General features: G+C 32.2%; 1 protein-coding gene across 7 annotated transcripts in view; it reads left to right on the top strand.

The window, feature by feature from the left end:
* LOC132730769 (protein kinase C delta type-like) overlaps window positions 1-13,586 on the top strand; it is a 103,165-nt gene that overhangs the window by 60,216 nt on the left and 29,363 nt on the right. For 3 of the 7 annotated variants that reach the window (XM_060716763.1, XM_060716759.1, XM_060716761.1), the window contains exons 5-7: window positions 3,714-3,774; window positions 9,869-9,892; window positions 12,421-12,444. In XM_060716763.1, the coding sequence (XP_060572746.1) occupies window positions 3,714-3,774; window positions 9,869-9,892; window positions 12,421-12,444 (109 nt within the window). The remainder of the gene's footprint in view (window positions 1-3,713; window positions 3,775-9,868; window positions 9,893-12,420; window positions 12,445-13,586) is intronic. The other 4 variants (XM_060716764.1, XM_060716762.1, XM_060716765.1 and 1 more) reach the window with 3 other exon arrangements.

Genomic DNA, 13,586 nt, shown 5'->3' with positions numbered 1-13,586 from the left:
TTTAAAATTAGGTGGTCCTTGCAAAAATCTGGTGGTCTCGGACCAACGGACCACCGCTAATGTCGAGGCCTGTTCTAATGGGTGTTTACCAAGTTTGTTCAAATATTTAAAGCCCTGAGGTTTAAACTGGCCCCGCTCCGGGGGCCTATATACAGTTGAGCGACTTCAGGGCCATCATGGCCATCTTGTTTTAATGTTATAAAATTATTCTAGAAAAAAAGAAGTCAGTCACATAAACATGAACATGTAGTTGTTCTTTATTGATTTAATGAATTATTTTTGTAATTTTTGCATTAGTTTTGAAGGTTGATGTTGGTTGTTTTTTTTTCTGTAAGATTTAAATTTGAAATGATCCCAAGCTTTGGTATTTTTGTATAAGGGAGGTTTTTTTTTCCTGAACATTTTTCTAGACTATTGTTTTATAAAATTACGTAAGTTAAATGTTAATATCAAGATTAACCTTTCACCTGCTCAAGTTGTATAATCAAAATGGATTTGCCCAGGTTTTAAATTTGGAACAATCCATTCTAAGTTTAAGAAATTTCAATATTAACCCTTAAAGTGCTGGAACCGAAAGCGTTAAGCCTTTGCCACCAGTATAGAGCCAGGCCAGCCTGCACATCCGTGCAGTCTGACCACTGAGGCTCTATACTGTTAGCTGGCAAATTCCCAAAACTGATAATGGACAGTCCCAAAATGGAAGTGCGACAAGTCCATCATGTTCAGGGTTAAAATAAAAAAATCACAGATACAGGCAGGCCTGACTGACTATACTAATGGTAATATAGCATCAGTTTAATAGATCCAGTCAGTTCATGGATTATATGAATACACACATATAAGATAAAGTTCAATAGGAAGCTCAGTGTTATATTTCATCACATATTATTGCTTGTTTCTAATGTTTATATTAATTACCAAGGGGGGGGGGGGGGCAGTATATATATAGTGAATCAATTTTGCTTTGGGTATTTCAAAGAATTACAGAAACCATCTTTAGGAGTCTGGATGCTTATTTTGTACATACTTTTTGAATAATTATGATGAAATATTGTATAGAAAACACAACATATAATATATACAGTTTTTAGGAAGAAATTGAACAAAGTTAAGATAAACTAATCAAACAAAAAATAAAAATCAATAGATTAATATGATAGATATCATATCCTTGCCAAGTGGGGTTATTTATCTTCTGACAAAATTAATATTGTGACATTGTGAGTGGTTTCACCTGAAATACCCAAAAGAGCAGCTTAAAAGGGTTGAATATTAATTTTGTTTGTGGAACACAACCTATCTCTGTACATTCTTGTGTAATTTTTGAAAAAATATTATTCAAGTCATATGGAAAATTGAACAAACATTAGAGTAATTAGTATCCTCTACTGATAGTTTATGCAATATTCTTTTTGTTTTCTAAAACCAGTCCTAATTGTCTGATGCAGAGGTGCCTGTATGTATATAAAATTCCTATAATACAGCACTTAAGTTATAACCATACGTCTCCATTCCTAACTATGCAATGTCGGCAATGAATAAATGTCCGGATAAGAAAGCCAGTTGGCAAATAATTCCTCATTAAAGTGATTTCGTATAATTGAGAACAGTTGATGGAACCATGGAAATATGTTCAGAATTACCCCAAAGGACATCTCTTATCTACTAAGCACTTAAGAGAGGAGTAAAATTGCCTTTTATTGAGATATAGTCCAGACACCACAATTTGCCATATGGCATAAGACAGTAATATATGTTCCAACTATAGTTATGTCTAAAATAGTCATAGACATTTTCTAATGCCATGATTTCTTTTAATGCACCTGTGATGGCGGCCCCATCCCTGGGGGAAAGGCTTGTGGAAAATAGTTGGGTTTTTTACTTTGCGATTGTTCTAATGCCCTGCCAAGTCAATGTGGTAGTTTTGTTCTGTTGTCATTATGGCTTGGAAATGTCCAAATCACAGTGCTGGAGCAATTTAAGCTTGAATTTTACCATCAGATTTTTTCTCCACGGGTCAGGGCCTATCTTTAACAATTAAAGGCTTAACCACTTTAAGATGGTGAGATGGCCATGTGAGATGGCTGTGGTTGAAATGACCAGTGCAACAGATAGGAGTTTAAAATAATCGTATTATCACTGATTTCTGTGAATTGAAATCCAATAATTCTGGTAAATGAGTAAAATATTCATAACTTGTTTAGTATTGCTCTATTAATACATGCAGTATCTGTAGAAGTCATCTCAGTTCTTGCTCCACCACTTGTTATCCTGGGGGAAAAATAAAATGTGTTCTAATGACAGTGATTTATCAACCTAACCCTAACTACAAAAAAAATCCTTCTATTCTACTTTAGTTTAAAAAGCATAACCAAATTTGCGATGCTCACTAATTTGAGTATTTTGTTAAAAATTCACATTTTATTGAGAATTCAATTAAAACTTTCTGTTACCCTGACGACAGATTGTCATAGTAAACAACAACAAGTATGTACAGTAGAACTTCTATGAGTCGAACTTCGATTAGTCGATTTTCCCGATGTGTCGAAGAAAAATGAAAGTCCCGACTTTTCCCCCCTATATATTCCTTATAAAAACCTATTTATGTGTCGAGATTTTATGTGTCGAATTTTTCGATGTGTCGAAGTTTTTTCGTAGTCCGTATCAAGTAAATCTAGTACAATTTACCACAAATAAGTCGAAATCGTATGATTATTTTGACACCTTCGATCTCGAGACATTTTTCACACCTTATCTGGCTGCGAAAACGATTTCCAATCAACTTGTGTGACAGGTGTTAATTACACAGCCGTGTGTTCAAACAGCCTTTGTTTGCGAAAAAATGTGTGATAAAATGCTTTAATCGTTACTATTTTAATTGCCGTAGTGGTATTTGAAAGTAAACAGTAAGAACTACTTTCATTTGAAAACATCCTTGACCCGGTTTCGCGTGAGAATTACACGCAAAATATTTACTATAAGCTGGTTAAGTTATCGCCCTTTCGTATTGTTACGCCTTTTGTAACTCTATTGTATACGTCAACGGGTAGTCCAAATAATTAGCCGTGAAAAAAGCGTTATTCAACATGCTTTATTTATCATTATAAAATGTAAATATCAGATTAATAATGGAAAAACGTGAAAAAAGGTTATTTATAGATCTTATAATTAGGACAAGTCCCGGGTCGAAATTTTGTCATGGAATTGAGAGCGATTCATGAGTCGAAGTCCCGATGTGTCGAAGTTTTTACGCAAGTCCCTTCAACTTCGACTTACCGAAGTTCTACTGTACCTTGATAGTGATCTTAGGTGTTAAACAAATTGTTTTCAATAGTTTTATCTTTGAATTTTTGTGGTGATGATTGGCTAATGAACTTGGCTTCATGTTTTAGAGCCAACCGGTCAGCATGCACATGATACATTTATGTATATACCAGTATTTCTTTTTATTATCAATGAGCCACGCCATGACAAAACCAACATAATGGGTTTGCAACCAGCATGGATCCAGACCAGCCTGTGCATTCGCGCAGTCTGATCAGGATCCATGCTGTTCGCTATCAGTTTCTTTACTTGTTATAGGGTTTGTAAGCGAACAGCATGGATCAGACTGCGTGGATGCGCAGGCTGGTCTGGATCCATGCTGGTCGCAAACCCATTATGTTGGTTTTGTCATGACGCGGCTCAAATATTGTTTTATTTTATCATTTCAGTTGGATTTGAAACCCTCCGGGAGATTGCAGTGTCAGATACGATACTTCACAGAAAATGAAGGTGAGAAATTGATCAGAAGTTTCCTTATAAGTAACATGTAAACAGTGAACATAGTTCCTTAGTTACCAGTATCCAATAAATATAGTTCCTTGGTTACCAGTAAACAATGAATATAGTTCCTTGGTTACCAGTAAACAATGAATATAGTTCCTTGTTTACCAGTAAACAATGAATATAGTTCCTTCAAGGTTACCAGTAAACCATGAATATTGTTCCTGTGTTACCTTACCATTAAACAGGGAACATATTTCTGTGGTTACCAGTAAATAGTGAATATAGTTCCTTGGTTACTAGTAAATGTGTCAACTCTTCAATGTTTGAAGTCTTTTATTGTGCTATATAAATTTCATCAAGATTTGTGTCAATACCACGTTTGGGTAGTGTTAAGAGTTAAGCCAAGTAAAATACAAGTGTTTGTCAGTTGCATTTTCTATGGTACATACTTGTAGAGCAATTAAATTTAAAAAACTTAAATTTCAGATTTTACCAACAAATTTATATTTTGCAGAAATAATATTTTTCCAGTATGTTTTCATCATGCAAAAATAAATAAAACCATAAAAAAATCAACAAAAAAAAACCAGAAAAAGATACATACAGCGAACTTCAAAATAAAGATTCAACAGTGAAAATTTAGATTGATGGAGAACATTTTTTATTTAAATAAAAGAATTAAAACCATACAGCCACTTATTTCAAAGTGTAATATTGTTGGAATAACCTATAGAGGTTTTAGTCGGGACTCCTTGTAATGAAGTGGCTGAAGTGCCGTAATTGTTTGAATTGATCAATTAAAGTTAAATAAATAGCAATTCAACTGCCTACCATGATTGTTTAAAGGGTCTGTGGTGATCCAATGCATGTAAGTAGTCTATTGCCAAACAAAGTGTCTGGTTTAAATAAGAATAATGTTATAAGCTTTACTGTGCAAAATTTGTCTTTATGACTTGTGGACTCAGTATAAAATTTGTCTTAACCCATTACTTCATGAGCATTTTGTGAAAAATAGCTGTTTTCATTGAAAAGTCTCCCGTTACAAGTTCAAATTGCTATAATACTATAAAAACTGCTTCAACACTAATCAAACTTGGCACAAATGTTGACTGGACCATTGCCCTTGCAACAACATGCTCAGGCTTAAATTTTCTGTTACCATGGCAACGAGGGGACATCTCAAAATTGCCAAAAATCACTATTTTGCGTTGATTTTTTCCATCATAATTGATTTCAAAGTGCTGCAACTTCTCAATGGATTGAGATAGAGTCAAATGCTTTTCAGCGTTGGTTACACGTTACCTTATGATCAATCTGGGGTCATTTATAGCCTCTCACAAGTCCAAAATTTTCTTGGCGATGAGGGGGACTCCGCCCCCCTTCAAACCACCCAAACAGAAGGGGGCACATCCCCCTTCTGGCAACCCCCTGATGTATCTTTTGGTTGGGGGGCCGCGGCGAAAAAGTGGTCACTTTTTTTAACAACATTTCTCAAACAAAAACAAGTGTTAAGGGCCTAAATAATGCATTTTTTCACCATTTGAGACCACAAAAAGGGGGGGGGGGGGAAAAAGGCGTTAAAAGGCGTGTATATGAAGTAATGGGTTAAAGACTTCATGTTCATAGTTTAACCCTCAGCCTGCTGGAAACCAAAAGTGATTTGTCTTTGCCACTAGTTAATAGAGGCCAGCCTGTAGCATTACTGCAGTCTGACCAGGCTGTATAGTACATGTTGCTATGCTAAAATGATATATTTTAATATTGATATCCCTCAAACTTAAATAGAATGTTCTAAAGTATGACAAATCCATCACAAATTATCAGCAAAATCAAAGTACTAAAAAAATATGAAACAAAAACCTAAATAATAAAATACTTTCCTAGTCTTCTATTTTACCTGCTTAAAATCAGTACATGTATTTCAATATTAAAATCCCTAAAATATATACTGGGCAGTTCAAAGACAAGTTCATTTTACAAATTCAAGACTGGGTTGGTCATAATATAGCAGGAGCTGTAGGTGTAAAGAATCTGAATGTTTATTTGTATAAAGTTAAAATATGAATGTTATAACATGCATAGCCAAAATGGAAATATCATATTTATATGCCATGATGTAATTGGCTCAGACAGTCCCACAGCGTAATTAAATGATTCTGAAATAGTATAGAATCCTTATTGAATATTTATAAAACAACATTGTGCGTTGTTTTGATCCCCTATTACATTGGATCGGAATTGTACTTTGATTCCAGAACTGTCTCAATCTTGCAGCCAATATAACTTGTACATTTCTCTTTGTGACTATAAAATATTATGATGTTATGGGATAAAAAAAACTTAAAGGGATGCTTGTTGTTTCGCTAGGGAATTATTTCCTACATTTGGATAAGTTTTAGGTGAAATTTACTGCATTTGAAATATACAAAGAATCATTTAGAACATAAATATTTGGGCATAATATTATATGATGTAAAACAAGAAAAACCCACAATCAGGCAACACCCTCAGTGTGCCTTAACATATTTATGGCTCTGGGATTGCAGCCCTTTTAGATGGAGACTAAAAATCAGATTTACTAATTTTCTCCCTTTAAAATTTGATCTTTGAATTGATAAATTAGCTGCCAGGAACAAGTTGAATACATTTTTTTTCTTTCCAGTTTATAGTACAAAAGAACAAAAAACAGTCTTTCTTCCACCAATAAAGCTGGAAAGTCGCCATTTTTATTACCATGAAATGCCGTTTTGACTTGAACAACAAGCAGGGAGCAAATTTTGTCTGATTTAAATCATGAAGTATCCCTGTTTATTTTAATTTATTGTAAAACTAGATGCATTATATGTAATTTAGATTCCTACTTTATTTTTCATAGCATAAACAAAATGTTTATATGGCGTTAACAGCTATAACAAATCAAACATTTAGTTCTTCAGTCTCATTGCTATGGTAACGTATTTTAAGTCTAACTCTAACAGAATTCTTTTGATTTTTAACCTTGACCCTGCAATATTTTACTGTGATGGTCTCATCCTATTTTGAACTTAGAATGGTCCATTGATAAAACCCTTAAATACCCTGCTGAATTTATATAATGGATTTGCCCTGCATTAAAATTAAATATGGATTTTCAATATCAAATAAGGATTTTCAATATCAAAATACGTTGCCATTGAGTCACTGGTCTGGCACTATATTTGTGATCACTTTTGGTTCCAGCAGGTAAAGGAATTACAATGTAGATTATTGAACAACTTGTAAAGAATTAGCCTGTCAGACCCTAATCCCTTGGGTCATAGGTCACGTCTTATTATAAGATTTTTAAAATGTATTTCATTTTGGCATTTTTATATTTAGCAATATATTTAAGTCTTTTAAAGCAATGCATATACTTCAAGGTTATTAACAGAACTGTGTTTGTTACAATTTTCAGCCATTTTATTTTTTTTCATGGGGGGATGGATGTAGGTATGTTTGTATCAGGGTTTAGCAAGCATTTTGAACAACAGTAATTATAAAGCAGTAACTACAGGCTTTAGAAATAACATCTTAGTCAATTTTTTTTTATGACATTTTAATTGAACTATTAATGAGAAATCTTGTCGGGAATCTGAAAACGCAGTAACTGTTGTTATTGTAAGGTATAATCATTATCTTATTTATAGAAATGCCTTACTTCCTTACTTTTCTACAAAATGACAATGTACTTGGTTAGTAATAATAAAAGAAAATGAGCCAGTGTGATTTATAGGTATATTGTTACTTTATGATAAGATAATGTTAGATTGTCTCGCATTGAGATATTTAACTGTTTTATGTCTGGTGGTATTAAAGAATTTAAAACAGCCTGCCTCCAGGTATGTGTTAATTTTTAATGAAAACTTAATAATTGGTCTGTAATGTGTAAAGATGTTGTCAAGGTTACAAATTAAGTGATTTTACTTAGCCATACAAGGGCAAAATGCTATCCACAGAAATTATTTGTAACTTGACAAAATATTAAAAAATTTAAGACTTCTGGTGATAGAAATACAAATGTTCAGGCATTTGCCTGGAGTTAGGATTTGTTTCCCCTATGTTTGAAAGCTCTCTTTTTCTATATAAAACTACATGTAATTAAAATGATATAACTAAATTGAGGATTTTCTGATATTTTTTAACTTGCAACCATGGAAATAGTGATTTTTGTTATTATTTTGCATAAAGTTCAAAGTTAAACCAGTCTTTTGAATATTTATACAATTTATACTTAAAACTATAAAATGAAGTTTAATTTTTTTCGGATGATTTGTTGTACTCATCTGTAGGTGTGGCCCTTTAATACTTAAATGTAGAATTTTATACCAGGTTTAGATATGTCAATCTTTTTTTGTAAAAATGGCAGTGTAGTTTATAGAAACTTTGTAATTACTATACTTACCTTAAACAGATGTTGGAATTATAATATTCAGAAAAAATGCAGCTAAAAATAACCATATTTTAGAAAATACTCCAAAAAATGAACAAACAAAATAAGAAAATTAACAAAAATTAAGGAAAAGTGGGATTGCAGGTTTCTTGCATTACTAAAATTGGCACAAATTTTTAAAGAAGAAAGTCGACAAAAATCTAAAGAAAATAATTGTTGCATAATGAATTATGTGGTATTTAAGCAATAAAATTAATGAAAATCAAATTTAAATTGGGCTTGCATAATAATTATTATGGTTTATATTGGCACTGTATAAGAAGAATTTAGTCAATAAAAATTAAAGGGCAATTTGAGTTGCATAATTACCAGGTTTATATGGGACTTGAAGAAGAAAACGTCTGTGGCCTAGTGGTTAAGGTCGTTGACTTCAAACCACTTGCTTCTCACCACTGTAGGTTCAAGCCGCGCCATAATGAATTGTATTCAAATTCTATATGTAAGAAAGCTATTCAGCTAGCTTAGGCAATGTCAGGTGCTAGTTTAATTCAGTGCCTAAAATAATGTACATACATGTGAACTCACACATTTTTAGTGGGAGACTCCCACTTTCTTCAGACATATTTTTAAAGATTTTTCTTAAAATAAGGGGTCTTTTCACAAATTAAAGAAATTTTCCTCTTTTTTGATATCAGAACTTGCAAATTCTAAAATCTCCCTCTTTTTGAGTGATCAGCGAAAAAAGTTCACATGTATGAGGGCACCTGAGGTCTTCCTCCACCAGTAAAACTGCAAAGTCGCCATATGACCTTTACTGAGCTGTTGCGACGTAAAACCCAATCAAAGAAGAAAAAAAAACTTAACAAGAATTAAAAGAAAAATGTCAGAGATTCCATAATGAAATCATGGTATTCTATAAACAAGAAAAAGAACAAAAAGCATAATCAAATTAAGGTTTCAAATAAATATGGGATATATGGCACTAATTTAAACAAAAAAGATCAAACACAAAATACAATGATTTATACGGCAATTTAAAGAAGGAAATCAATAGTAAATCATATTAAACAAATTTGGATGGCACATTCCTGGCTTATATGGCACTTTATTTGAATGGGCTGCTTCATGTACATTGTATGGAATATTTGACATTGTATTGCTATTTGCATAATGTATGGCAATATATGGCTGATATACTGATTTGATTTTCTTTATGTTACAATATTATATGGCAACGTCAAGTTATTATGTTGCAATGTTTTTGCATTATATTTGTAAGAATATTTAGCTTATTAATTATGTTGTTGTGAAAAACATTTTGGTTAATCTAGTATAAAGAAAATTGCAGATTTAAGGTTGTACATCCATAATATGCTTGTAAAAAGTGGACATCTTTAAACACATGACTGTGGTCTTTAAACCTTTTGAAGGCAAATGAGTGTCAATCTTGAACAGCAATAGAAAATGTTGTCTTGCTGTAGGGTTTCAAGAAAAAAAATTATTCTATGAGTGACGGGCGGACATTTTATGAGCTGTAAATGGAAATTATACCTTAATAATGCAGTTTTTTGTTCATTTACTTTGATTAATCAGAGTCTGACAATCTAAATGAATTATTGATGACATGTTTTAATGAACTTTAAGCCTAATAACAAATTGTTTAAAAATTAGAAAATATTTTATTTGTATCAGACGATGGAAGTAGCAAAGAAGACGGTATTGTATAAACATTTAATCAAAATTCTAGTCAATGTTTATTAGAATGGTGTGCCTTTTTTTTCTCTGACAATTTTTGTACTTTGATAAAAGTAACTTAACTATATAGCAAAAGAAATTGTACCTTTTGAGATGAATGTGAATGCAATTTTATTTTTATGTTTTAAAGGAATGAAAAAGTAGTTAATATTTTCTTTTCTTAATTGTTTGTTTGATAAAGACTCTGTATATATAATATTATGGCACGGTTTATTGTTTTTCATGGTTGAACTTCTTATGCACTAGTCATTTGTAACCTGAAGGCCCCAGCACTCCATGAGTGGCGAATGTTGGAAATAGGGGGGCAAATAATCCATGGATTTTAGCCATCAGATTGTTACAGAAACAGTGTGCCCTGGAATTTTAATGGGGATAATGCGCTCACAAGTCTAAGTCAACACTACATGTTTGAGTTCTTGTGCAGGGACCAGGACTGGTCTACAAATAACTAGTGAAATACTTTATTTTGTTCATTTTTATTACCAGGCCATTAAATATTTAACACAACACAACTATGTTTTATTCTGAGATTTGCAATGCGTAACTTGACTTTATGGTATTTCAAATGGTAAAATGATACCACCCTTGGTAACCCAAGTGAACTCATTACGTATACACTTCATTCGCATAACCTCGGTAACCCATGCATACACCTTTCATATATACTTCATTGGCATGTCAGACGAATATAGTTAACCCTTAGGTTCCAATGATGAATCATACAAGCTGTCGACAGTATTAAGCCGGGTCAGACAACACTGAAAGTGAATGTGCAAGCTGGCCTGGCTGTATACTGATGGTAATTTAAACAACTCTTCCGTCATAAAATACTATGTATTTTGATTTCTGCTTGTGTAAAATTAAAAAAAAATATGAAGGCTATTTAAAGCTGTTGCATGCATGTGTGTAAAAATATGCATGCATATGAGTAAAGAGTATTTTATGTATGTATGTGTTGAAGATTTTACATGGCTAGAAAAAAAAACATGCATACATATTTTCTCACTAGGTCATAAAAATGGAATGACCTTAAGGGGATGTGAGTATTTAAATTCCATGAAAATGTGATTTGTACAAAACATACAAACTTACATAGGCTTCATGCTGCTAAATTTTTATAAGTGACTTTGTCCTGTTATGTCAGCTGGGAACTTTTTTACTAGTAAATTGAATAAAATGTTTTAATTAGTTCAAGCTACTGTTAATTAAATCAGGTTCAGCAAATGTATAGCAATGGGACTAAATTAGAGTAGGTGTACAGCAGGCATGGTGCTATCTGTGTGAATTACATATATAAATTAGCATGACAAATCTGTGAATATATTCTTCTTTTACCATATATGATTATACATGTACTATATTTATTTAAAAACTTTAAAATCCATTTACCCTTCACCTGCTGAATTTGAGTAATAAATTTGCTAAGCTTTCTTTGTGGAGCAATCCATTCAAAGTTTGAAAGGATTCCAATATCAAAATACAAAAATTCACTTAATTGATCTCTCAACATCGAGCCTGGTCAGACTGCTAGAATGGATCACATGGCTCTTCACTGAAGGGAAAATCTTGGCACTTTCAATTCCAGCAGGATACTGTCAGGGTTAACAAAGGCATTTTAAAGCCCCTCATCTCCCAGATGCAATTTAAAAAAAAAAAAATGAATGAAACTTACAATAAGTATATTTATTGTTTTACCCTGTTTAAATTTATTGAATATAGACTGTCTTTGTAATGACTGTGTTAGTGTTAAATTACAAAGTATAAAGTAATTAACATTCTGCCCGAGGAGGAGGGAGTCTGGAGGCTAGCTCCTTTAAGATATTTATAGAAGAATATGTTTAAAAAAAATTGCTGTGCTATATTATTTATTGATTAATGGGACCAAATAGAAGACTTTTCCTTTCGAATTTTTCTGATTGTTGCGCATTCTGTGGAAAACTGAGCAATATTATGCATAAGTTTTTCTGAATGTGGCAATGAAAATGAATTAACTGAATGGGAAAAAATGTTGCTGTGAAAAGTTCTTGTTTTGGTCTTTAAGCATGTATGAAATGGATTTTCCTGTACATTCATCTATTTTTGACTTCATAAGCACAACGTTTGGTATAAAAATTTATTGAATTTGAGCACAGTCTATATTTTTATTGGAAGGTTTGGAATTGGGGCGTAAAACATTAATTTTTTATCATGTTGAGAGTTTATTTAACTCCAGGGATTAGAACAATTGTAACATACTTTACTCCTTAAAATCCTTACTTAACAACAAGTCATGAACCATTAGTACAAATCTGTTTAACTATGCTACCTACAAAATAAAATTGAAAATTTTGATATAAAATTAATTCACTGTAGAAACAGATGAAAGTACAGGGAGGTCGTATCATTAAAATTATTTTTTATGTTCGTTCAATTTTTGTTATGAATGCTGCTTTTTTTAGATATGTTTATATATATATGTATATATGTGTGTTTGTTGCATCCATTTACAGAGGTGACCCGGTCCAAGAAGGGAGGTAATAAATGCTTTCTCGTGTTTTACACATTCCCTTAGTTATAACATCATATATTGCACCATTTCACTCATGTAGACTCAATTATATACTATAGCCTCATATAATAATGGGGTATCTTATACTCTTTTATAGTTTTAAAATCTAATATATAAATGAGCTGCGTCAGGACAAAACCAACATAGTGCGTTTGCTGGTCTGGATCTGGATCTATGCTGGTCGCAAACGCACTATGTTGGTTTTGTCGTGACGCGGCTCAAATTTTATAATTGCCTAATGATTATACCATTTTTCGATGTTTTCTTATTTTAAAATATCATGTGATAAATCTAAAGTCCTTACAATTGTAGTCATTTCATATATTGTAGTGTAGGCTCAGTACCTGATTTTATTGAACAAGTTGAATAAGAATATATTGTGCGAGCCTTTGCCGTGCATAATATTTTTTATCAACAAGTTCGGTAAATTTATAGTGATGAAGCTGCACAAATATAATATTCTATTTATTTGTACATAGTACATAAAATAAGAACTGTTTACAATTATAAAGAATTATTTTATAATCTATTGGTTGGCTCATTGTAAGGCAAACATTTTTTGCATCTTTAGGACATCTTTGCAAAACGCAAATGATGTCACGTAAAAATTTCACTATGCACATTCGTGCAATACCATTTTTTATTGATTTGCAAAAGTGATACGGGTATGTGATAAAGTTTATCCTAAATATCATAAAACCTAATGGTTTTATAATAATTTCTTTAGTCTTGTTTCATTTTAAGTTGATATGAAATGACATTCACTTATATATATATTTTGTATACAGTTTATAACACATAACAATTAATATGTTACATCATAACCAGATGCTAAAAATAATAATTAGGGAATATTAAATACGTGAAGTATATATCAAGTATAAGATTGACTATGAATCAGGTTCTTTTTTTATGTAAAGAATAATTTGAATGGCATTCTGAACTGAATGCCAGTGGTTCTTCCGATAGCTCAGGTGCCAGTTTGTGCCTAGAATAATGCACAAAGGTGCACCAGAGGTCTTCCACCACCAGTGAAGCTTAAAAATTGCCATATGACCTTTTTACAGTCACAGGGGGTGCGATGTAAAACCCATCAAATAAAAAATA

The sequence above is a fragment of the Ruditapes philippinarum genome, unplaced genomic scaffold, assembly GCF_026571515.1.
Source record: "Ruditapes philippinarum isolate M1 unplaced genomic scaffold, ASM2657151v2 ctg735_1_1_1_1, whole genome shotgun sequence".
In the NCBI taxonomy this organism is placed as follows: Eukaryota; Metazoa; Mollusca; class Bivalvia; order Venerida; family Veneridae; genus Ruditapes; species Ruditapes philippinarum.
Note: the sequence above shows the minus strand (reverse complement) of the source record. Positions and strands in the feature narration are given on the sequence as shown.